The sequence below is a fragment of the Spermophilus citellus genome (assembly GCF_964194105.1).
Source record: "Spermophilus citellus genome assembly, chromosome: 11".
In the NCBI taxonomy this organism is placed as follows: domain Eukaryota; kingdom Metazoa; phylum Chordata; class Mammalia; order Rodentia; family Sciuridae; genus Spermophilus; species Spermophilus citellus.
The window spans coordinates 81,613,917-81,635,921 of record NC_138192.1 but is presented as its reverse complement, the minus strand read 5'-3'; the positions used below and the strand labels follow the sequence as shown (position 1 = coordinate 81,635,921).

Below are 22,005 nucleotides of genomic sequence, written 5' to 3'. Positions count from 1 at the left end.
TCCTCTGATCAAGTTTTTTAACCAATCTGAGCCTCAACTTCCTCTCCCCCAAAATAGTGATTCTACTGTCATGTATAACTAATTAAAAAAATAAATTTTTTAAAAAATAGTGATTCTAAAATGAGTCCTAATGGGCTCAGATATTTTTGTGAAGACACAATGTAGTGTAAAAGTACCTCATCACTGAATGAATAGAATCCAGACTTGAAATATTAAACCAGGTCATAGTATAATACATAATGGTCATATTTATGCCTTAATACCCAATGTTATTTGCTACAAAAGGTCCTGGCATCACTACTTAAACACAACCCTTGTATCGGGCAATATATATTAGTATAATGAAATGGAAAGGCTGGTCTTTCTTGGATTTTAAGGATTCAGAAATGTTTTATAAATAGTGATTTAATAAATCATTAGTGAAATTTAATAGATGAAATGATAGCATTGTCCTCAGAGAACCAAATAGGTTTCTGATCCCTTGCTGTGCAAACGCTCACTCCCAACTTGCATCACTTCTGTGTCCTAAGTAATAGTTGCATGTTGGTCTTTCTGTGTGGGGACTTCTTGATTTCTCTCGTTCTTGTCCCTCAAAACAAATTCTTATCATGAAATGATGTCTTTAAAGTGCCTGAGGTCAAGAAGAAAGTACCAGAGAAGAAAGTGGTCATTCCCAAGAAAGAGGAGGCTCCTCCTGCCCCAGGTACTGCATCTCCGAGAACATTCCACAGTGTCTTTTCTCTCCTTCAACCATAAAAGTCAAAACTCCTGTTTGGTGTTTATTAACGTAACATGTATTACTGCTATGTCTCTTGTCTTTGTGAAACTGAAATTATAAATTAATATCTTTAAAGTGCCTGTGGTACCTAAGAAACCTGAACCAGAAAAGAAGGCGCCTCCTCCCAGCCTTAAGAAAGCAGTACCTCCTCCAGCCAAAGGTATACCATCCCCTCCAGGGATGGGTTTGCTGCATTCATGTTGAACTGTGGTGCTATCCACCCAGGACATTCAACATACATGTTTGTACTCTGTGGTCCGTGCTGACAATCACTTTGACTCTGTTGTGCCCTTGTGGGTATTATGTCAGTTTTGCTCTTTGCATTGGTGTGTTTTGTGTTGTTTCTCTATGTTTGTTTGGTTTTTTCAAAAATAAAAAATAAAGTCTTTAAAGAGCCAGAAGTGACAAAGAAATCAGTCCCTGAGGTACCCATTGTTCTTCCTAAGAAAGAAGAGGGTCCAGCAATAAAAGATAAAATCTCTCTTTAATAGATCCTTAGTCTTAAACCACAAACCTCTTTATCCTTTTTTCATTAACTAATTCTTTGAAATGTCAGTGTTTCATCTGTGCATGTGTGTTGTGATATCTACTCTCTTGTGTTGAAAATGGGAAGCTTGATCTTTAAGTATTCTTCTTCAACTCTTGCATTTTAAGTGCCTTAAAAAAATCAATATCTTTTAAGTTCCTGAGGTGCCTAAGAAAGTAGAAGAAAGACGAATCATTCCACCTAAAGAAGAGGAAGTTCCTCCAGTTGAAGGTAGATGACTTTCCAAGAAAATAGCATTTCAAAGTCATCATTGTCTTATTATTATCTAATATTCAAAGGAGGCCAGTGCACTTTTCACCCCAGAAAATAAACATGCAGACTCTAAATTACCTTTATCTAATAGAAATTGGGCAGGCAAACTAATACCATTTGAATCTCCTCTGGCATGTTTAGCTTACTTGTCTATTTGCTAGGTTTTATTTCAATAAAAATTGTAGAAGGGGAACTATTTTCTGTGGGAAATATTTTATCAAATGGCTTGATTATCAATGATGGAATAAAGCTTGTCCAAGTAACATTCTAGGTAACTGGTACAGATCTGATATCTACTTGTTAGTGGTTGTTTGACACCAAACAGGTCCATTTCCATTAAAATAATAATTTTAGCCTAAATTTTCAGAGGTTTTTTTCCAGTTACAAATGATGAAAAGGAACTAAAATTTTGAAAACTCCAGAAGATTATTTTTTTAAGGGCTAGTGACTTTTCTCTAGCATCTACAAGGCTGAGCAGGCTTAAGATGTATCATTTTAGTCTAATATTCAAAAGAATTGTAAAAATAACTTAAAATAATAATCTTTTAAAAGTGTTTGAGGAGCCTGAAGAGATTATTTCAGAAGAGATCCCAGAAGAACCACCTAGCATAGAGGAGGTGGAAGAGGTGGAGGAGGTGGAAGAGTTGGAAGAGGTGGAAGAGGTGGAGGTGGTCGAGGAGGTGACGCCACCTAGAGGTACACCTGCTCTTATGGGTTGGACACTAAAATATGTGGCATTCTAAATCTTTCTCAGAATTTATCTAAACCTAATGTTTACCACTCTATTCTCCTTACATCGCCATATCAATGAATATTGAAGAATAATTATTCCTGGTACCTGAAGCTATCTGTCCCTTTATTTTTTCTCCTAACTTTTCCTACTTCATCTTCAATACAACTAACAACCAAGGAGAGATGATTTTTCTGTTATTGGCACATTAATACTTTCTCCCAGATTGGAATTCTTATTTTTGTCTTCAATGTAAATGTAGAGGAGCAATTTGTGTGGTGAAAGTGTTCATTTTTTAGAATAATTCTTAACCATTTGTTCCTGAAGACCACCACAATCTTTTGCATAATTGATGTTATATTTGCTTATGGGGTTTTCTAGTAATATCCTTCACACCTCTAGAGCCACTATGCCGTATATATTATTACCCTTTAGGTTGCTAACATCTTTTTAAAATACATTAGTGTTTTGTGTTTATTCTTTTGGAATATGAATGTTGTTCTGTTCATTACATGCTTATTCTGTTCATTTTTCAAAATGTCCATAAAATATCTTTTAAGTGCCTGAAGTGGTTAAGAAAGCAGTACCTGAAGCACCTACTCCTGTTCCTAAAAAAGTGGAGCCACCACCAGCTAAAGGTATAGCAAATCCTCATTAATATCTTTAAATTCCTATTAATTTTCTTTCCAAAAAGCAAATGTCTTCTTTCACTGTTTCTCTATAGTAATTTAATGTTTGAATGTTGATGGAATGTTGATGTTGTTACAAAATTTTTAATTCTCTTTGCTTCCTATTCAATTAATCCTTTCAATAGCATCTTTCCCAATTAGAATGTACAATTCCTATCATAATAAACTTCTCAGCAAATATCATAGTACCCAACAGAATGTATGGCTCATATTAGAGTTTAAGTACTCTGGGATGCTAATTACTTCAAGACAGTTCGTCAAATGAAAAATAGTAGAAATAGGTCCAATGTTGGTAATCTCAACTATTTAAAAAAAAAAAAAAAGCTCAGGTTCTTTGTGGACTAACCTTCTAAGGGTAAGGCTAGCACAAAAGAATAGTCTGGAAAAGTGTCCTATTGCCTGTAAAATAGGCGTCCAACAGTTTGGAGTGGTGTCGAGTTTTATTGTAATGTCAATGTTTCTGATGCTCTTATTCATGTGCACTCTTGAGCATTGTCAGCTAACTAAAACACCTAATATCTTTAAAGTGCCAAAGAAAATTCCTGAGGAAAAAGTACCTGTTCCTGCTCAGAAGAAAGAGGCACCCGCAGCCAAAGGTACATCTTCTCTAAAACCTAAATCTCCACTTTTACCTTTAAGACTTTCATGTTTTATGTCCTTGTGTCTTGATTGGTTATGACGTCTGTTGTCTGTGAAAGTTTATTCTTGAAGGTCTTAAATATTAAAAATGTATCTTTAAAGTGCCTGAAGTACCAAAGAAAGTCCCAGAAAAGAAAATCCCAGAAAAGAAAGTCCCAGAAAAGAAAGTCCTTGTGCCTAAAAAAGAAGCTGTTCCCCCCACTAAAGGTATTTTTGGAAAGATCTTTGTTTTTGTTTTTTATGTTGCATGCAAGCCTTTTATTAGTAGTTTTCTTACATTTTCAATTTACTTCTTTGTTTCTTCTGTGTTTAAAATAATAAATCTCTTAAAGTAGATGCTCTTTCAGGGAGAACTGTTCTTGAAGAAAAAATATCAGTTGCCTACCAACGAGAGGAAGTAGTAAAAGAAAGACTAGAATTAGAACTAGTAGAAGCAAAAGTGGAAGAAGCTCTCGAAGAAGAAGAATTCCATGAAGTTAAAGAATACTTCGAAGAAGAAGAATTCCACGAGGTAGAAGAATTCCTCAAAGTAGAACAACGCAGGTTTCAAGAACACAAAGCTGAAGAAGTCCATAGGGTCATAGAGTTTTTAGAGGCCGAAGAAGTGGAAGTATATGAAAAACCCAAAGCTCCACCTAAAGGTAGAGGGAATTGTGCAGATATTACTCTTTGTTATATCTTGCTCTAACTGGCTTTCTTTTGAAAGTACCTTGTATGTTTAGTTTGAAACAGTAGAAAAACCTGTGAAATACTTCAAGCATGAATTTAAACTCTGATACAAACATTGATATCAAATACAGATTAACCACACAGTATAATTTTCACAGACAGAGAGTAATATTTGATATGTATATATCTATAGAGGTCAACATATAAATTTGTGAATTCTTTTAAAAATCTGACCAAGATTGTTACTTGATTGTTAGAGATACCAAAATAACTGACCAGTGTCATGAAGTGAAAAAGAAACTTGTCAGTTCACTGAGAATTTACCTGCTCTGGCCGGACAACCATTGCTTTATTAATATTTTGGTCAACAGTGCACAAATTGATAATTGCCTTTCAAAACCTTTTGCAGTTTTATCATGTCTTAGTTTAAAAAATAAGGAAATAGAGCAAGTATTGATAATGATACCTGCATTCTGGTAAATTCTGAGGATAACTGTAGTTCAACTAAGTTCTCTACTACTCTGAATCTTGCATAAATTAATAATTATGTAAGATGAAGAAATATGTGTTTTACACAGTAAATGTACAATATAGACAATATCTAGCAAAATCAAATATTTTTTGGAAGTAAGCATAATATAAATTCAAAAAATATAAGAAAAGTATTTTGTGAGCCTTCATTCTAACTTTAGAAGTAATGCTTCATAAGACTTTTGAGTTTTTTTTTTTCTAAAACAAAGTACTAATATCTTTTAAGGGCCTGAGATATCTGAGAAAATCATCCCTCCAAAAAAACCACCCTTTAAAGTTGTTCCTCGAAAAGAGCCACCAGCTAAAGGTATTTTATTGGTGAAAAATTACTTAGCTAAGTTATGTATAGTAGCACTTTTGTTGCTTTATAACTTTGCCATCTGTTTGATGTTTTTCTTTGGTGTTTTGTTTTGGGAATTTCTAAAACAAACTAACATCTTTAAAGTAACTGAGGTTCCAAAGAAAATTCTTTAAAAAAAAAAAAAAGACAATCACTGTTGTTATTACCATCTAAATAGATGTACTTGTTAACCAAAGAGTGAACTCAAGTATCCTTCTTTGATGCTGTTTGATTTTATGTTCACCAATATCTTTACTCGTAAGCCCCTTCTTTTCTATTCATTATAAATGGCATTAATGTATTAAATATAAAAATATAGTTTCTATGTGTTTAATGTCCCTGCTTTATGTTTGCTAACTTCTTGAATTTCACAATAGAAATTTTGTAAAGCTTCTAATAAATAATATAAACTCATATCTTAAAAGTCCCTGAAGCATATAACTTATATAAGAAAGTTATCACTGAAAAGAGAAAGTACAGATTATTCCACCAAGTCAAGCAGAAATAATACCAAGTGAAGGGGCATTATAATTTTTCTTATCAAGTTCTTACCATTTTAATATGAGAAATCTCCTGGATATTTCATCAAATTTTTAACTCATTTTTAGTATTGTTAAGTATGTCTGTGTTTTATATTGTGGCTATATCCTGCTTTGTTTTTATATCTCTTATGCTCTCCGTGTTAAAAATCTTTACAACTTTTTAAAAGTAAAAGAAATTTTTTACTGCTATCTTTAAAGTACCTGAGGTGGCCAAGAAAGCTGTGGTAGAAGAAAAAGTTCGTGTTCCTGAAGAACCAAAAGTTCCACCACCTAAAGGTACCTGCCTTTGCTGATTACCACTAATATTATAAATCCCTTTTTATTCACTTTCTACAGAGGAGAGAGACCATTCTCCCCTCAGGGCCACAAAATGACTGTTAATGGCCTAAATTTCAACTTCTGTTCTATAGCATGATCTTTCCTTTTATGTGGTGACCCTTTGGGAACAAAGACATAAGTCTGAAAGTTACTGTTTTTATTGGTCCTTTTCTTAAGTAATAATGAAATAATATTGACCCCTCAATTTCTCTTCCAAATATAATCCATCTTAGAAGCTCTTTTCAAGTTCCTCTGGGAATAAGTAAAAAAAAATGTTTTAAATGACAATTCCAAATGATCGTTATCTCCAAAGAGCAGAGTGTCTGTGATATAACAAAGAACTTATCAATAAGGCAAAATCTAAGAGGAATAAAATTCTGGAATTTTGACATTCTCCTTTGGTAGAGGCCCCTTTTGGTTTTGGTCTTGATTTTTCTATATCCAATTATGATCTTCTTTAAAATAAGACAAATAAATATCTTTAAAGCACCTGAAGCACCCAGGAAAATTGTTCCAGAAGAAAAAGTTCGTGTATCAGTCCCTAAGAAGCCTGAAGTTCCACCAGCTAAAGGTATACACTTATAGTGATCACAATTCAAAGTATCTCCAAGATAGTTTTCATTGCCCAGAGCAATTGAATGTGATATTAAATCTTCATATGTTGTTTCTTTATATTCTTAATATCTTATATTTCTTATTAATAACAATAAATATACTAATATCTTTAAAGTTCCTGAGATGCCTAAGAAAATTATGGAAGAAGAAAAACCTATTGTTCTTCCCGAAGACACAGAAATATACAGTGAGTGTAGAAAAATTTAAAGTTCTCTTTGGTTTCATCTGTGTTCTCAAATTCACTGTGTTCATCTATAAAACTTTTAAAAGTAAACATACTAATATCTTGTAAATATTTGTCTCAAATAATTTGAATGACCTCAAGCCTTAGACAAGATATATCTCCTTTAAAAAAATATGATATTACCCAATTTTAGAAAAAGCATTTTTCTTATTGAATTTTTCTAACCTCTGTTTATAAACAACTTTTGCTTTGAAGCAGTTTGTTTTCTTAGACCATTAAGTGAACCATAATATTTTAGTTTAATTTCAAAGAACCAGAATCTCCACCATTATTATATTTTTACTCCTCACAACAATCATTAACATTTGGCAATGCTGCCCGAGTGGTTATAAAGTTATAAGACCATTAAAAACCCAAAAAGTATTATCGAGACTTTTTTTGCCTTCATACAAAACTACAATTAAACAATTTTAATAGTAAAATATTATGAAAAAGAATTCTATTTAAGACTCTGAATAGTAAAAATGCTATATTCCATTTTTAATCTAAAAAAATTTATACTATATTGTGATAAAAGTATACAATCACCCCATCCTTTGAATACCTTTTCTATATTTGAATTTAGTTCTTACTGTCAGTCTTCCTTTTTAAATTCTGAAGAAATCCTTTATTATTTTTATTGGCCTTATTTTCCAAATATTTAATCATTTTTTCCTTTTCTTTTCTCTCTAATCCTTAAATGATTTTCACACTCATTTTAAGCTGTGAATCCATAAATGAGATGTGATTTTAAAATATATTTTTCCTTCCAGAAGTGGAAAAATATTTACATGAATTTGCAATAGGTCAAATGTAGAAAGCAAATTCCCCAAGTGTAGCTCAATATCTTCCCTGATTTTTATGCACAAATCCATTAAGAAGTAGAGCAATTGGACGATTTTATCAATAACTTCCTGCAGAAAAAAAATTGAAGAATTTTATGGTCCTTGCCTGATGAATTCCTCAATTTCATTATCATTCTCATAAATAAATGCCATAAGAGTCCTATATCATAAAACTGGGAGTGAAACTCATTGCATTCATGTCTGTGTACTATCATTAATTTGGGTGATGAGTGTATATTATATGTTGTTTTATTGATACTATTCTTCATCCACCTTTAAATACCCCTAATTATCTAAATACTAATATCTTTAAAGTTTATGAAGCATCTGAAGAATTGGTTGTAGAAGAAAAAGTGCTTGTGACTCATCCTGAAAAGGCAAAATACAGAATAGCAAAAGGTATATAACATCAATGATCCAGTCTTAAAAAATTGATTTGGGGGTTCAGTTTAGAAGCTCAATATTTTTCTTCATCATTTATAAATATAACTGTACTCATGTCTTTAAAGCACCTGAGCCACCTGAGCAAGTTGTTCCAGAAGAAAAAATATATGTGACTATTCCTAAAACAAGAGAAGCACCAGCAACCAAAGGTATTTTTCAACTGTGTCCAACTCAGATGAATATCTTTAAGATTCAAAAACTGCATGTTATATAATTGACTTGTTTTACAATTTCTAAGTACAAACCTACTAATATCTTTAAAGCACCTGATACAACCAGAGAAGTTCTTCCAGAGGTGGAGTTACCTGAGGCTGTTCTTAAAATTCCAGAACATCCTCCAACTGAAGGTATAATTCTCTAGTTATGAAAATCTAAAGAAGAAAACCTTTCTTCTAAAGTTGAAAAAATCTGATTAGAATTTTATGTACATTCTCATGACCTATAATGCTAAAATACTAATATCTTTAAAGCATCTGACAAAGATGCCCAAGACAAAGAATTACCATCTAAAGTCAAGACCCACTCAAATAATATACAAAGATACACTATTTAAAAAAATTAAATTTCCAACTTAAAATTACAATATCTGTCAGTATACCTAATTCTTTGTATGTCATGTCTTTGTCTTTGCCTGTTTTAACTAAACACTACTAATATCTTTAAAGAATTTGAAATCTTCAAGGAAGTGGTTCCAGAGAGACGAACTCTTGTTACCAAAAGAAGAAAAACATTACCACCAACAGGTACAAGTCCCAATAAAGTAGGCTTTCTTATCTCGTGTTTGTAGTAATGGTTAACACATGTGAAAATACTAATATCCTCAAAGCACCAGTGGTTACCAAGGAAATTATTTCAGAGAAACGGGTGCCCAGAGAAGAAGTTTGACCAAGTATACGCATGGCCCAGTGAGCCACTCAAGAGGCAATAGAGAGAAGATCTTTAACAGATGAAAGATAGTTGAGTTATACAGTTTATGAGGATTACAGAGAAAACAATGTATACATATTATGTCCAAATATGACCCAGATGTATTCTTCAATAGGAAACAGCTATCTTTCCTTTAAAAATAATAAAAATCAGACTAGCTAGAAATAATGGACACAAGACTAGATTGAATTGGTTCATTCAGTGCCGTCAAATAACAGAGGTGTTAGATTGTGCATGAGATGGCAATAATTCAATCCTCCATGGGACTGGAAATTCAGGAAATATAGCCTTTCAGAATTGTTTTTCCTATTAAGATAAACTTAGTGCTAAAGAAAGCATATGAATATGAAATTACTGATTTCCAATAAGAAATATCATAGAAATATGTTTAGAAAATCATGACTTAAAGAAAATGAAATATTCGATGTGAAGTTGCTATTCTTGTAATATCATTTCTTACCCATGAGACACATCTGAGAGCCTTCTAAAACTAAGGCAGAATTCCAGTTAATTCTAGAACTCACTTTCTAAATATATTTCTGTGATGTTAAATCTTCTTGGAATCAGCTATTTCACATTCATATGTGTGCTTTTAGCAGTAAGTAAATATTTTAATAGGAAAGTGATTTTGACAGGCTGGTAAATTCTGGAATTCCAGTCTCATGAGAGATGAATAATTACCTTCTGGTGCATAATCAAGCACCTCTGTCATTTAGTGGCACCAACTCCTCCTTTAAATGGTCATGTGTTAAGCCCATTCACTGTGGTTTCAGTCCTGAGCACTCTGTTCTGAATGTTTGCTCCACGCCTGATCTATGTTTTATTTTTCAAGCATCATACATTTTCCCATTTTGAACATTTTTCAGATACATTAGAAACTGGGGACATTTCAAAGCTTCCAGAATAACAATGTTTTAATAATGCCCATGATATTCTGGAATTGAAAGAACACCCAAGTACTCTGATCTTTCTTTCTCAGTCTGGCATTTTTTGGTTGTTCTCTCCTGAACTCAGAAAACACTATTTTTAATTTTTTTTTAAGTTGTAGATGGACAAGCCACAAACCCAGCCCCAGAAAACACTACTTTAATGTGACTAAGGTGAGGGTACAAAAAAGAAGCCAACACAGATAAGAACACCTGTTTTATCTTCACAAACTAAATTGCTAAAGATACCATTAGTGGCCATCTTTTTTTTTCACTTTCATAATCTAATTTTCTATACACCTACAATTGTAAGAAAAAAAATTATTAATATTTATAGCACCTGAATTGACCAAAAATAAAAAAACAAAAACAACCCCTGATAAGCAGGCATTTACATTGGTACTAAGAATCAGATTCTGGGGATTCCCAATCTGTAGCATATCTGTATATGACTGGAACTCTTCACTGCTCCTCATAACTCAAAAGTACACTACATCAATATCTAGAGAGTGCTAGAACCACCTCAAGACATTGTCTCTTGTAAAAGCAAAACCCATGCCAGTTCCCTCTGAAATCGAAACACCTCCCCAAAAGACATCATGGTTATTCTCATTCCTTCATTTATTTAATAAGTGTCTACTATGGACAAGGCCCTAGGGAGCTAAAGAATAATTAACAAAAACAAGATTTGATGACTCTTAAGATTTTGCATCTCATCAGATTCTTGAAGGAAGCACCCTAGTAGCCACAAAAATCACTTAGGTTCAGTTCATGGAATTAATATCTCCACTGATCCTTTTAACCTCTGAGAATAATACTAATATCTTCAATGCACCAGAAGCCAGAAAAGAAGCTGCTCCTGAGATGAAAGTCATTGAGGATGTTCCTGAAGAGCCAGAAATGCCACCTATGGAAGGTACATGCCACCTCTGAACAGATAGGGAAGAAGAAATTATCCATCTTCTGCTCCTAGAACTGTTTTTTTTCTAACACTCTTTGTGACTCTAAACATAAACATACTAATATCTTTAAGGTAACTGAAGCTTCATAATTCCCTCTAGAAAGAAAGAATTTGTGGCTATTCCTACCACAAACTAAAACCTTTCTACTAAAAGGATTCGTTCAAAAAATACAATCCTCCCTCTGTCTCCATGGAAAATTGGTTCCACGACCCCACAGATACTAAAATCCATGGATGCTCAAGTTCCTTACATAAAATGAGGTACCAGTTCCATGTAATTAATAACATACCTCATATACATGAAATCATTTAGATTACTCATAATAACTAATAAAATGTAAATACTATATAAATCTCTGTTTGCTATGTTGTTTAGAGAATAATGATAAGAAAAACAATATATCCATACACAGTGCAGACACAACTTTTTCATCTGTGGCTGGTTAAATGGAGGATGCAGAATCCATGGATACGGAGGGCCGACTATACTGTGCAGTGAGGGTGTGGGTGTTACAAGAACGCTGCTGGGTAGTAGAGCAGGGCAAGTCCCTCTTCTCAAGGATCCGTGAATCCCTCTAGGTTAGTGTATTGATGAAGAAGGGAAAGAAAGTTCTAGAAAGTTGCACTCGCGATCTTATTGTAGCTACTGTTTTCACGAATATTTTAACTCTTAAATGTACAATACTAATATCTTTCAAGTGCCCGAAACTCCTCAAGAAGTTGTTCCTGCAAAAAGAGCTCCTTCCAAAAAGACAGAAGCTCCCTCGGCTAAAGGTACCTGTCACTAAACCCTCAGGCTCAAGAACTGACTCCAACAAGTTTTGAAATTAATTTGCTATTCCTTGTGATTTTCATAACACTCAATGTAAAAATACTAATTTCTTAAAGTGTCTGAAGTTCCTCAAGAAGCTGTCCCTGAAAAGAAAACATTTGGGGTTCTACCCCCAAAGCCAGAAGTTCCTGCCCAAGAAGGTATATCTTGCTGGAAGCTTAAAAGGGTGGGAAAAAGTCTTCTGTCTAATGTGTTTCCTGTTTGTCCTGATTCTTTTAACTCCTCAATGTAAAAATATTAATATCTTTAAGGTGCTTGAGGCTCTCAGAGAAGATGTGCCTCCCCAAAAAGTGTATTTATCACAAATGCCTGAAATCTTACCTGTCAAAGGTACATTCTCAACTGGTTCCCTTACAAGGACTAGGGAGGATAGAAAATAGAAAGGGCCACCTTTCTAGTCCTGAAAATTCTTGTGATGTGTAAATGTAACTCGTGTCTGTGTTCACCACTTTTGACTCAAATGTAAATTTACTAATACCTTCAAAGTGCCTGAAGCTCCCAAAGAAGTGATCCTCAAAAAGAAAGTAACAGAAGTGCCTACCCCAAAGTCAAAAGCACCGTCTATTATAGGTACTTGCTACTACCATCTCAAGTTCAAGAGAGTAAAACGGTTCTTTTGTTCTTAAAAATGTTTCATTGTGTCTTGTGGTCTTTGTATTTTCTAAGTGTAAAAAATACTAATCTCTTTTAAGTGCCTGAGGTGTGCAAAGAGGTTGTCCCTGAAAAGAAAGTGTCTTTGGCTCCGCCTAAAAAGCCAGAAGTCCCACCTGTCACAGGTAGCTGTCACTCATCCGAGGCTTCCCAAGACATACTTCTGATCTTGAGTAGTTCATGTGGTCTTCATAAATCCTAAGTGTAATTTCACTAATTTCTTTAAAGTGCCCGAGGCTCCCAAGGAAGTTGTCCCTGAAAAGAAAGTGACCGTGGTGCCTCCTAAAAAGCCAGAAGTCCCACCAGCTAAAGGTATTTGTCACTACCTTAGGTATCACAAGACTTAAATCTTCTGCTCTTGGAAATATTTCATCCTCATGGTCTTCATAAGTCCTAAGTGTAATCTCACTAATCTCTTTTAAGTGCCTGAAGCTCCCAAGGAAGTTGTCCCTGAAAAGAAAGTGACCGTGGTGCCTCTTAAAAGGCCAGAAGTCCTGCCTGTCACAGGTACTGCTCACTCACCTGAGGCTCCCAAAACATAACTTCTACTCTTGAGAATAGTCCATGTGGTCTTCGTAAATCCTCAGTTTAATCTCACTAATCTCTTTTAAGTTCCTGAGACTGCCAAAGAGTTTGTCCTGGAAGAGAAAGTGCTTGTGGTACCTCCTAAAAAGCCAGAAGTCCCACCTGTCAAAGGTAGTCACCCTGATGTCACTGTGCTTGATATAGTCCTTTTGTCTCTACTCTGTCTAATCTTGGAAATACTAATATCTTTAAAGTACCTGAGGTGCCAAAGACAGCTGTCCCAGAAAAGAAGGTGACGGAAGTTATTCCCCCCAAACCGGAAAGTCCTCCCCCTGAAGGTAATGTCAAACTGTACAAATTAGGGAGACAGATAACTGCTCTTTTAACTAGAAAATTATGTACAAAAATCTTAAACCTTAAAGTAATAGAATTCTAATTAAAGTAATAGAATTCTAATTTTTAAAACATGCCAGGAGCTGTCCACAATATCTTGGTGTATGATTTATGCTCTGATATTAATTGTTCTCACCTATTCTAAACACATATTTTAAATTATCTTTGAAGTGCCTGAAGTGCCACCAAAGGAAGCCATCCCTGAAAAGAAAGTACCAGTGGCTCCTCCCAAAAAGCCAGAAGTTCCACCTGTCAAAGGTAAGTATACTTACATGTTATCAGTCACCTGTTCAGGGAGGCGGGGGAAAGTGTGTAATGTCCACCTGTCTCACAAATTGTATTTGGTGGGAAATGCATTGTCAAGATTCTCCCTTTATAGTGACTAACTAAAAGATACTAATATCTTCAAAGTTTCTGAAGCTCCTAAAGAAGTTGCACCTGAAAAGAAAATATCTGTGCCCAAAAAGCCAGAAGCCCCACCTGTGAAAGGTATTTTTTCCCACTTAGAAAAAAAAAATACCATCCTATTCTCCTCACAATCATGCTAATACGTGCCTTCACGATTTGTAAATTCTAAAAATACTAATATCTTTCAAGTGCCTGAAGCTGCTCAAGAAGTTGTGCCAGAAAAGAAAATTCTCAAGGCACTGCCCAAAAAGCCAGAAGCTCCACCGGTCCCAGGTATATGTCATCTAAAATGTATTCTACAGAAGAAATATCTCGTTCGTTCTTGAAAAACAGTTTTAGTCCATTTCTCTTCATTATTAACCAAAGTGTAAAACTACTAATATCTTTTCAAGTGCCTGAAGTTCCTCAAGAAATTATTCCTGAAAAGAAAAAGCCAATGGTACCTCCTAAAAAGCCAGAAGCCCCACCTGTCACAGGTACTTGTCACCGGGTCTTTGTTCTGCAGAAGAAATATCTCTTTCATTCTTAAAATTATTTTGGTCCATGGCTCTTCATTAAATGAAAAAACTACTAATATCTTTCAAGTGCCTGAAGCTGCTCAAGAAGTTCCAGAAATGAAAGTCCCCATGGCCCTGCCCCCCAAACCAGAAGCCCCCCCTGTCGCAGGTACTTTTGCCCCTCTCCTTATTCTTCAGAAGAAATCTCTCTTCTGCTTTTGGAAACATTTTTTAATCCTGTTACCTCACTAACCAAAGTGAAAAACTACTAATATCTTTTAAGTGCCTGAAATTCCTCAAGACGTTGTCCCTGGAAAGCAAACAGTGGTGCCTCCTAAAAAGCCAGAAGCCCCTCCTGTCACAGGTACTTGTAACTGACCTGAGGGTTTATAAGACATAATTCTTCTGCTTTCGAAAATGATTCATTCTCATGGCCTGTAGAAGTCCTAGGGATAATTTTACTAATCTCTTTTAAGTGCCTGAGGCTCCCAAAGAGGTTGTCCCTGAAAAGAAAGTGTCTGTGGCTCCACCTAAAAAGGCTGAAGTCCCACCTGTCACAGGTACTTCTCACTCACCTGAGGCTTCCCAAGACATAACTTCTACTCTTGAAAATAGTCCGTGTGGTCTTCATAAATCCTCAATTTAATCTCACTAATCTCTTTTTAAGTGCCTGAGGCTCCCAAGGTTGTCCCTGAAAAGAAAGTGCCTGTGGTGCCTCCTAAAAAGGCTGAAGTCCCACCTGTCACAGGTACTTCTCACTCACCTGAGGCTTCCCAAGACATAACTTCTACTCTTGAAAATAGTCTGCGTGGTCTTCATAAATCCTAAGTGTAATCTCACTAATCTCTTTTAAGTGCCTGAGGCTCCCAAGGAAGTTGTCCCTGAAAAGAAAGTGACTGTGGTGCCTCTTAAAAGGCCAGAAGTCCTGCCTGTCACAGGTACTGCTCACTCACCTGAGGCTTCATGAGACATAACTTCTACTCTTGAAAAAATAGTCCATGTGGTCTTCGTAAATCCTCAATTTAATCTCACTAATCTCTTTTAAGTTCCTGAGACTGCCGAAGAGTTTGTCCTGGAAGAGAAAATGCTTGTGATGCCTCCTAAAAAATCAGAAGTCCCACCTGTTGAAGGTATTTGTCACTCACCTTGGGCATCACAAGATCTACATCTTCTGCTCTTAAAAATATTTCGTCCTCATGGTCTTCATAAATCCTAAATGTAATCTCACTAATCTCTTTTAAGTGCCTGAGGCTCCCAAGGAAGTTGTCCCTGAAAAGAAAGTGCCTGTGGTGCCTCCTAAAAAGGCTGAAGTCCCACCTGTCACAGGTACTGCTCACTCACCTGAGGCTTCCCAAGACATAATATCTACTCTTGAAAATAGTCTGCGTGGTCTTCATAAATCCTAAGTATAATCTCACTAATCTCTTTTAAGTGCCTGAGGCTCCCAAGGAAGTTGTCCCTGAAAAGAAAGTGACCGTAGTGCCTCCTAAAAAGCCAGAAGCCCCACCAGTTAAAGGTATTTGTCACTCACCTCACACATCACAAGATTTAAATCTTCTCCTCTTGGAAATATTTCATCCTCATGGTCTACATAAATCCTAAGTATAATCTTACTAATCTCTTTAAAGTGCCTGAGGCTCCCAAGGAAGTTGTCCCTGAAAAGAAAGTGACCGTGGTGCCTCCTAAAAAGCCAGAAGTCCCACCAGCTAAAGGTATTTGTCACTACCTTAGGTATCACAAGGCTTAAATCTTCTGCTCTTGGAAATATTTCATCCTCATGGTCTTCATAAGTCCTAAGTGTAATCTCACTAATCTCTTTTTAAGTGCCTGAAGCTCCCAAGGAAGTTGTCCCTGAAAAGAAAGTGACCGTGGTGCCTCTTAAAAGGCCAGAAGTCCTGCCTGTCACAGGTACTGCTCACTCACCTGAGGCTCCCAAAACATAACTTCTACTCTTGAGAATAGTCCATGTGGTCTTCGTAAATCCTCAGTTTAATCTCACTAATCTCTTTTAAGTTCCTGAGACTGCCAAAGAGTTTGTCCTGGAAGAGAAAGTGCTTGTGATGCCTCCTAAAAAGCCAGAAGTCCCACCTGTCAAAGGTAGTCACCCTGATGTCACTGTGCTTGATATAGTCCTTTTGTCTCTACTCTGTCTAATCTTGGAAATACTAATATCTTTAAAGTACCTGAGGTGCCAAAGACAGCTGTCCCAGAAAAGAAGGTGACGGAAGTTATTCCCCCCAAACCGGAAAGTCCTCCCCCTGAAGGTAACCACAAAACTATTCAAACTATTATCTTTTAAAAGAGAAAAATCTCTTCTTAGTGATATGAAACTACTTTTGTAAAGTATGGTATACATGTTTCTTCTGGTATTAAAACAAGCTGATGTCTTTAAAGTGTATGAGGAGCCTGAGGAAATTGTCCCCGAAGAGCCTCCGGCTGAAGTTGTGGAAGAGCCAGCTCCTGCCCCACCTCCAAAAGGTACTTGACTAAGCTGCTGGGATGCCTCACCCCTTCTTGCCCTCACAGTTCCGGGCACTGTGAGCTTGTTTCTTTTTGCATTCATCTTCACTGCTTCTAAAACAAATTCTAAAAACTTTAGTGACCGTGCCACCTAAGAAGCCTGTTCCTGAAAAGAAAGCACCTGCTGTTGTGGCCAAGAAACCCGAACCACCACCAGTGAAAGGTACTTCTCACTAACTGCCTGTAGAAAAATGTCTGTCTTTAAGTGTCACATTCCACTCACTGCTATGTCTAATGGACTTTCATATGCCATTGAAACTATGAGCTTAAAAACTACTAATATCTTTTAAAGTGCCCGAGGTCCCCAAGGAAGTCGTGCCTGAAAAGAAAGTACCTCCTGTGGTTAAGAAACCAGAAGTTCCACCTGCTAAAGGTACAAGTGGCTTTCTATTCTTTGATGGAAATAGATATGGCCTCCAGCTCTTAAAAAAGTGCTTTGTTGTGTATAAATGTGGCAGATGTTTACTGGTGATTATTCATAATGTTAAAATACTAATATCTTTAAAGTGCCTGAAGTTCCCAAAGAAGTTGTTCCAGAAAAGAAAGTGGCTGTTCCTCCAAAGCCAGAAATCCCACCAGCTAAAGGTACATGTCACTAATGAGGTCCTACAAAAAAAGTAACCTTCTTGGTCCCCAAAGTCCCCTATTTATGGAACTCTTTGTTTGCCAATCATCTTATAGTTACAACCACAAAACAGCTACTCTGATTGTTTAAGGTTTATGTCTTTTCAAAAATCACTATTTTTTTAAAACATTGATGCATTTATTATAAGGGTTGGAAGAGTTAACATGGTTTTGTGATTATTGATAGGCCTATTTTCCTCCCCCCAGGTCGGGATCCAAGGGCAGATCCCTGACCTTGTTGTGAAATTTATTCTTGATTTAATTGAACAAAATATGAAATAGATTTGGTGTAAATTTCATGTACTTCTCAACTACTCAAAAGTAAAACTAATATCTTTAAAGTGCCAGAGGTGCCCAAGAAACCTGTCATAGAAGAGAAACCAGCTGTTCCAGTTCCCAAGAAAGTGGAGTCTCCTCCCCCAGAAGGTACACATAAGACCACTAATGAGCTTGCCACACTTGTGACTATTTCTCATTTAAGCTTTCTTTCTCTTCTTGGCTAACTCATTATTCCTGGTCATTTCCTGTCCTTTATTTGTCTTACGTCCTCATGGTCAATTAGCTCCCATCTCAAAGCTACACAGGGTTATCAGTCAGCAGTATCTACATAGGTCATGTTTGTATTAAACAAAGTTTGTCAAATGTACACAGAGGAAAATGGGAGGGTTGATGAGATTAAATGACTTTAAACACCACAAGAACTTTCAAAGCATTAAATCAATAGATATAGAAGTTGCTGCAAATAAAATAGATTTCAGCTTAACAAAAGTAAGAGAATCGATTAATGGAAACCAGAGAAGAATCAAGATAATTATTTACTGCTTTGCTGCTTTATGCATTTTAGAATTTGTTCCACACACTGAAATAAAATTAACTGATATCTTTAAAGTATATGAAGAGCCTGAAGAAATTGCTCCTGCAGAGGAAGAACCAGCTCCTGTTGTGGAAGAGGAGGAACCAGAAGCCCCTCCACCTCCACCAGGTACTAGGCAGGATCCACTGTGGGGAAAAATATGGTCATCTGGTTGGTGTTTTTATTATAAATCTTATACGTAGGGTAAAATATCAGTGTTCTATCTCCTTGCTTGAAATTTGACTTCATTAACAAGAACAAAAGATATTTTCACACATCAAACCTTGGTACTAAGAATTTTACAATGTACGTGCCAAAGAAAAATGTGTGGTCTTTACTATTATTATTGATCATTTGTTATCATCTAATTTGTCCTAAAATCATCTAACGCTAAAAGAAATTCTTCCTCTTCAAGTGCCTGAGGAGCCCAAAAAGATTGTCCCAGAGAAGAAATTTCCTGTCATCAAAAAACCTGAACCTGCACCTCCTAAAGGTACTTATGTGAAAAGAAAGAAATGTTCTTGCCATTTTGTGTGCTGTCTAAAATTTGTATTCTTTCCTTCTTGTGTGTTGTGTTATAATATGTGTTTGTTGTTATCTGTTTGTTTTGGTGTTAAAAAGACTTGTACAATTTATGTGGGTATATTACATCTTGCATTTTATATTAAATGCTACTAATATCTTTAAAGTACCTGAGGTGTCAAAGAAAGTTGTCCCAGTGAAGAAGGTTCCAATTGTTAAGAAGCCAGAAACACCAGAAGCCAAAGGTATTCATTGTCATAATTTTTTAAAAAGCACTCTGATATCTTAACATGGACTCGAATAAGCTGTCTTTATTGCTGTGGCAAGTGAGGGAATAAAGATGTCCTTATTTTGCTTCTGCTAATTTTAATGCTGCTCCATGACTTGCAGATTTTTTTCTTAACATTTTTAAATGTTCTTAAACACTCTTTCTAAAACAAAACTAATATCTTCAAAGTGCCTGAGGTGCCCAAGAAACTTGTTCCAGTAAAGAAAGAGCCTGTGTCGGTTACCAAAAAACGAGAAGTCCAACCAGAAAAAGGTATCTACCAAGAGGCAATGTTTCTCTGACCACTATTTAAGTATATTTAAGAACAGTTCTTATAGGAGAAAATAGTGAGTATGAGATTATAACAAACCACATTTCATAGAAAGAAAGGAAAAATAATGAGGGCACAGAGAGAAAAAGAAACAAACAGGAGAGAAAAAAATCTGAGCCCACTGTACTGTGAGCTATCGTGTGGTTACAAGGGGTAGAGCAGAGCATCTCCCATTCAGTGTGTTTTGCTGAACATTATCATGAACAAAGTACTTTGTAGAAGATGTAAAATCTAACTCTATCTTCAAGCAACTTCAATCTGATGAAACAATAGAAAGATAACACAATGCCAATTCAGATAGGAGTTGATAGCACTTTCAAACTAAGTACAAAGAGCTGCAGAAACAGAGCACACAAAGATGGATTTCAGACAGAGACATGATAGAGAGTTATGTGGAAGAAGTTGTGTTGGAATATTTTGACAGATTTTTGCATGTAGTGATCAGGGAAATGGAATTCTAGGCAAAAGGAAAGAGCATATTGAAAAGCACACAGGTAGAAGGGTCCAGCAAGTTCTAGGACTGTTGATGTAAATTTGAGTATGAATTGTTGTTTATGTAACATCTTAAAAGACAATAATAGAAATAAAGGTAGGGGTCATATTTTTAAGTTCTTTGGGTTTAGAGGTCTATTTTTGTTTTGGTGTGGTTTCCCAAGATACCACTGAGGGCCTTGCACATGCTAGGCAAGCACTCTGCCACTGAGCTAAATCCCAGTCCTGTTTATTTTGAGAGTCTCAGTAAATTACCTAGGCTGGAATCAAACTTGCTATGCCTCAGATTCTCAAATAACTGGTGTTACAGGTGTGTGCCACTTTTTGAATGCCAGTACAAGATTATATTTTGTTCTGTGGACACAGGGAAAAGGAAGCCTCAAAGGTTTCGAAACAAGTGTACAAAGTAATAAGATTTGAGTTTTAGAAATATAACTGGCAGCAGCACAAGCTATTGAAAGACAGTGATAAAAGATCCATTGTAATTAAGGTCATTAAGAGCTGGAGAAAACCAGTGGTGGTCGAAATGGAAAAGGGCAGTGGTTTTGAGAGAGACAGAGTTGGCTGACTATTATCAAAACAATTAAGGTAATCAAGGAGCCCAAGATAATTGTAGCTAACAGCTCAGTTCACTACTTTTCTGAGCTGATTATAGAAAGAAGATAGTGAGCTATTTTTCATTTTTCAAGTATGTTATTTGAGAATGTTGCATTAAGAGCTTAGGAAACAGATCAGGCCTAGAAAAAGAGAGAGAGAGAGAGAGAGACCTTGAATACCTTGAAGTCATCTGTGGAAATATGAGTTGAGCATGCGGAAATGATGACTCAGAAAATGTAGAGTGATGTTTTTTAAAGTGCCAAAGATAGTCCACTGAAGAACACCTACATGGAAAAATACACAGATGAGGAGCAAATGAAGAAAGCTGAAAATGCTCATTTATAAAATTAGAATGTCCGCAAAGGCACCATGCCTCAGAAACCATCCTCCCTGTGAAGTCTTGTAAGATGAAGTTCTTTCCCCATATTCTTGCCTGCTCTTTGCAGAATCTTGCACATCTTCTAAATTCTTAATAGTAAAAAAAAATAATTAATATCTTTAAAGTGCCTGAAGTGCCCAAAGAAATTGTCCCAGAAAAGAAAGTGTCTGTTCCCAAGCCTGAAGAGCCAGAAGCTCCACCTGCCTCAGGTACATGGCTGCTCTATAAATCTTGGAAAGATGACTATCATCTTCATCATCTTGCTTTGATTGTAAATGGGTCTTATATATTTATCTGTTGTTTGTCTCATGTATTGGCATTATTGGTTTCTTGGGGACACCTGAATTATATGTTATGGAGTGTAAGTAGATAGGTTGCAACCCTGCAGTTGTACTATTCTGCTCTGAATACAGTCTAAAATAAAAATGCTATGTTTTTTAAGTTGAAGAGACTCCTGAGGAAATAATATATGAAGAAAAAGCATCCATAACCATTGGTAGAAAAGAGACTCCCCCTGTCGAAGGTATACATTTACAAGTATATGTTTTTTTTAATCTCTGAAAATTCCTGTTAGAAATGCAAAAGTAGTTTAGACTGACCCTCCTACTTACCATCATGTACAAAAGCATTCCAGCACATGCTCCACTGCTTTGTTTTTTCAAATAATTGTACTGATTTGGATTAGAATCTTTCATTTGGTTATTCTTGATGGTGATTCATAATTCTAAAAGGCACCGTTGACTAAAGTAAAATTGGAAGCATTGCATTGGATTCTCACATGATTACCCAGTATCAAATTTTACATCATCTCATTTGCCATCAACATGCATAGAATAAACTAGTTGTTGGCAGAAAATTTAAGTGTAAGAAAATGGAAACCTCTTAACTCTTTTTCTGTAGGAATTGCTTTGTGTGAAGTGTTTAGTTTCTGTTTTGTGACTGTAATATTTACATGTATGTGAAATCTGTAATGAGTCCAAGTGGAACTTTACATTACGATCTTGTATCCCTTGTCAACATTCTTTAAAGAACGTGACATTGAAAAGTATATTGAGCCTGAAGAACCTAAACCTGAACCTGAACCACAGACAGAAGTCGTCCCAGTACAAGGTATTCAATTAATAGGACTTAAGTCTT

The 22,005-nt window shown here is 35.7% G+C and overlaps 1 protein-coding gene across 1 annotated transcript in view; it reads left to right on the top strand.

Moving 5' to 3' along the window:
- Window positions 1-22,005, top strand: part of TTN (titin) — a 266,424-nt gene that overhangs the window by 126,935 nt on the left and 117,484 nt on the right. The window contains exons 144-184 of the mRNA XM_081261924.1: window positions 629-703; window positions 855-938; window positions 1,461-1,535; window positions 2,130-2,273; window positions 2,868-2,945; window positions 3,524-3,592; window positions 3,738-3,842; window positions 3,971-4,276; window positions 5,062-5,142; window positions 5,916-5,993; window positions 6,523-6,606; window positions 6,766-6,837; window positions 8,034-8,117; window positions 8,228-8,311; window positions 8,426-8,509; window positions 12,688-12,771; window positions 12,883-12,966; window positions 13,072-13,155; window positions 13,239-13,322; window positions 13,549-13,635; window positions 14,950-15,030; window positions 15,137-15,220; window positions 15,329-15,412; window positions 15,525-15,608; window positions 15,715-15,798; window positions 15,911-15,994; window positions 16,107-16,190; window positions 16,296-16,379; window positions 16,463-16,546; window positions 16,677-16,760; window positions 16,882-16,965; window positions 17,095-17,175; window positions 17,310-17,387; window positions 17,769-17,852; window positions 18,316-18,408; window positions 18,695-18,772; window positions 18,969-19,046; window positions 19,259-19,342; window positions 20,994-21,077; window positions 21,311-21,391; window positions 21,898-21,978. Coding sequence (XP_081118050.1) covers window positions 629-703; window positions 855-938; window positions 1,461-1,535; window positions 2,130-2,273; window positions 2,868-2,945; window positions 3,524-3,592; window positions 3,738-3,842; window positions 3,971-4,276; window positions 5,062-5,142; window positions 5,916-5,993; window positions 6,523-6,606; window positions 6,766-6,837; window positions 8,034-8,117; window positions 8,228-8,311; window positions 8,426-8,509; window positions 12,688-12,771; window positions 12,883-12,966; window positions 13,072-13,155; window positions 13,239-13,322; window positions 13,549-13,635; window positions 14,950-15,030; window positions 15,137-15,220; window positions 15,329-15,412; window positions 15,525-15,608; window positions 15,715-15,798; window positions 15,911-15,994; window positions 16,107-16,190; window positions 16,296-16,379; window positions 16,463-16,546; window positions 16,677-16,760; window positions 16,882-16,965; window positions 17,095-17,175; window positions 17,310-17,387; window positions 17,769-17,852; window positions 18,316-18,408; window positions 18,695-18,772; window positions 18,969-19,046; window positions 19,259-19,342; window positions 20,994-21,077; window positions 21,311-21,391; window positions 21,898-21,978 — 3,669 coding nt within the window. The remainder of the gene's footprint in view (window positions 1-628; window positions 704-854; window positions 939-1,460; window positions 1,536-2,129; window positions 2,274-2,867; window positions 2,946-3,523; window positions 3,593-3,737; window positions 3,843-3,970; window positions 4,277-5,061; window positions 5,143-5,915; window positions 5,994-6,522; window positions 6,607-6,765; window positions 6,838-8,033; window positions 8,118-8,227; window positions 8,312-8,425; window positions 8,510-12,687; window positions 12,772-12,882; window positions 12,967-13,071; window positions 13,156-13,238; window positions 13,323-13,548; window positions 13,636-14,949; window positions 15,031-15,136; window positions 15,221-15,328; window positions 15,413-15,524; window positions 15,609-15,714; window positions 15,799-15,910; window positions 15,995-16,106; window positions 16,191-16,295; window positions 16,380-16,462; window positions 16,547-16,676; window positions 16,761-16,881; window positions 16,966-17,094; window positions 17,176-17,309; window positions 17,388-17,768; window positions 17,853-18,315; window positions 18,409-18,694; window positions 18,773-18,968; window positions 19,047-19,258; window positions 19,343-20,993; window positions 21,078-21,310; window positions 21,392-21,897; window positions 21,979-22,005) is intronic.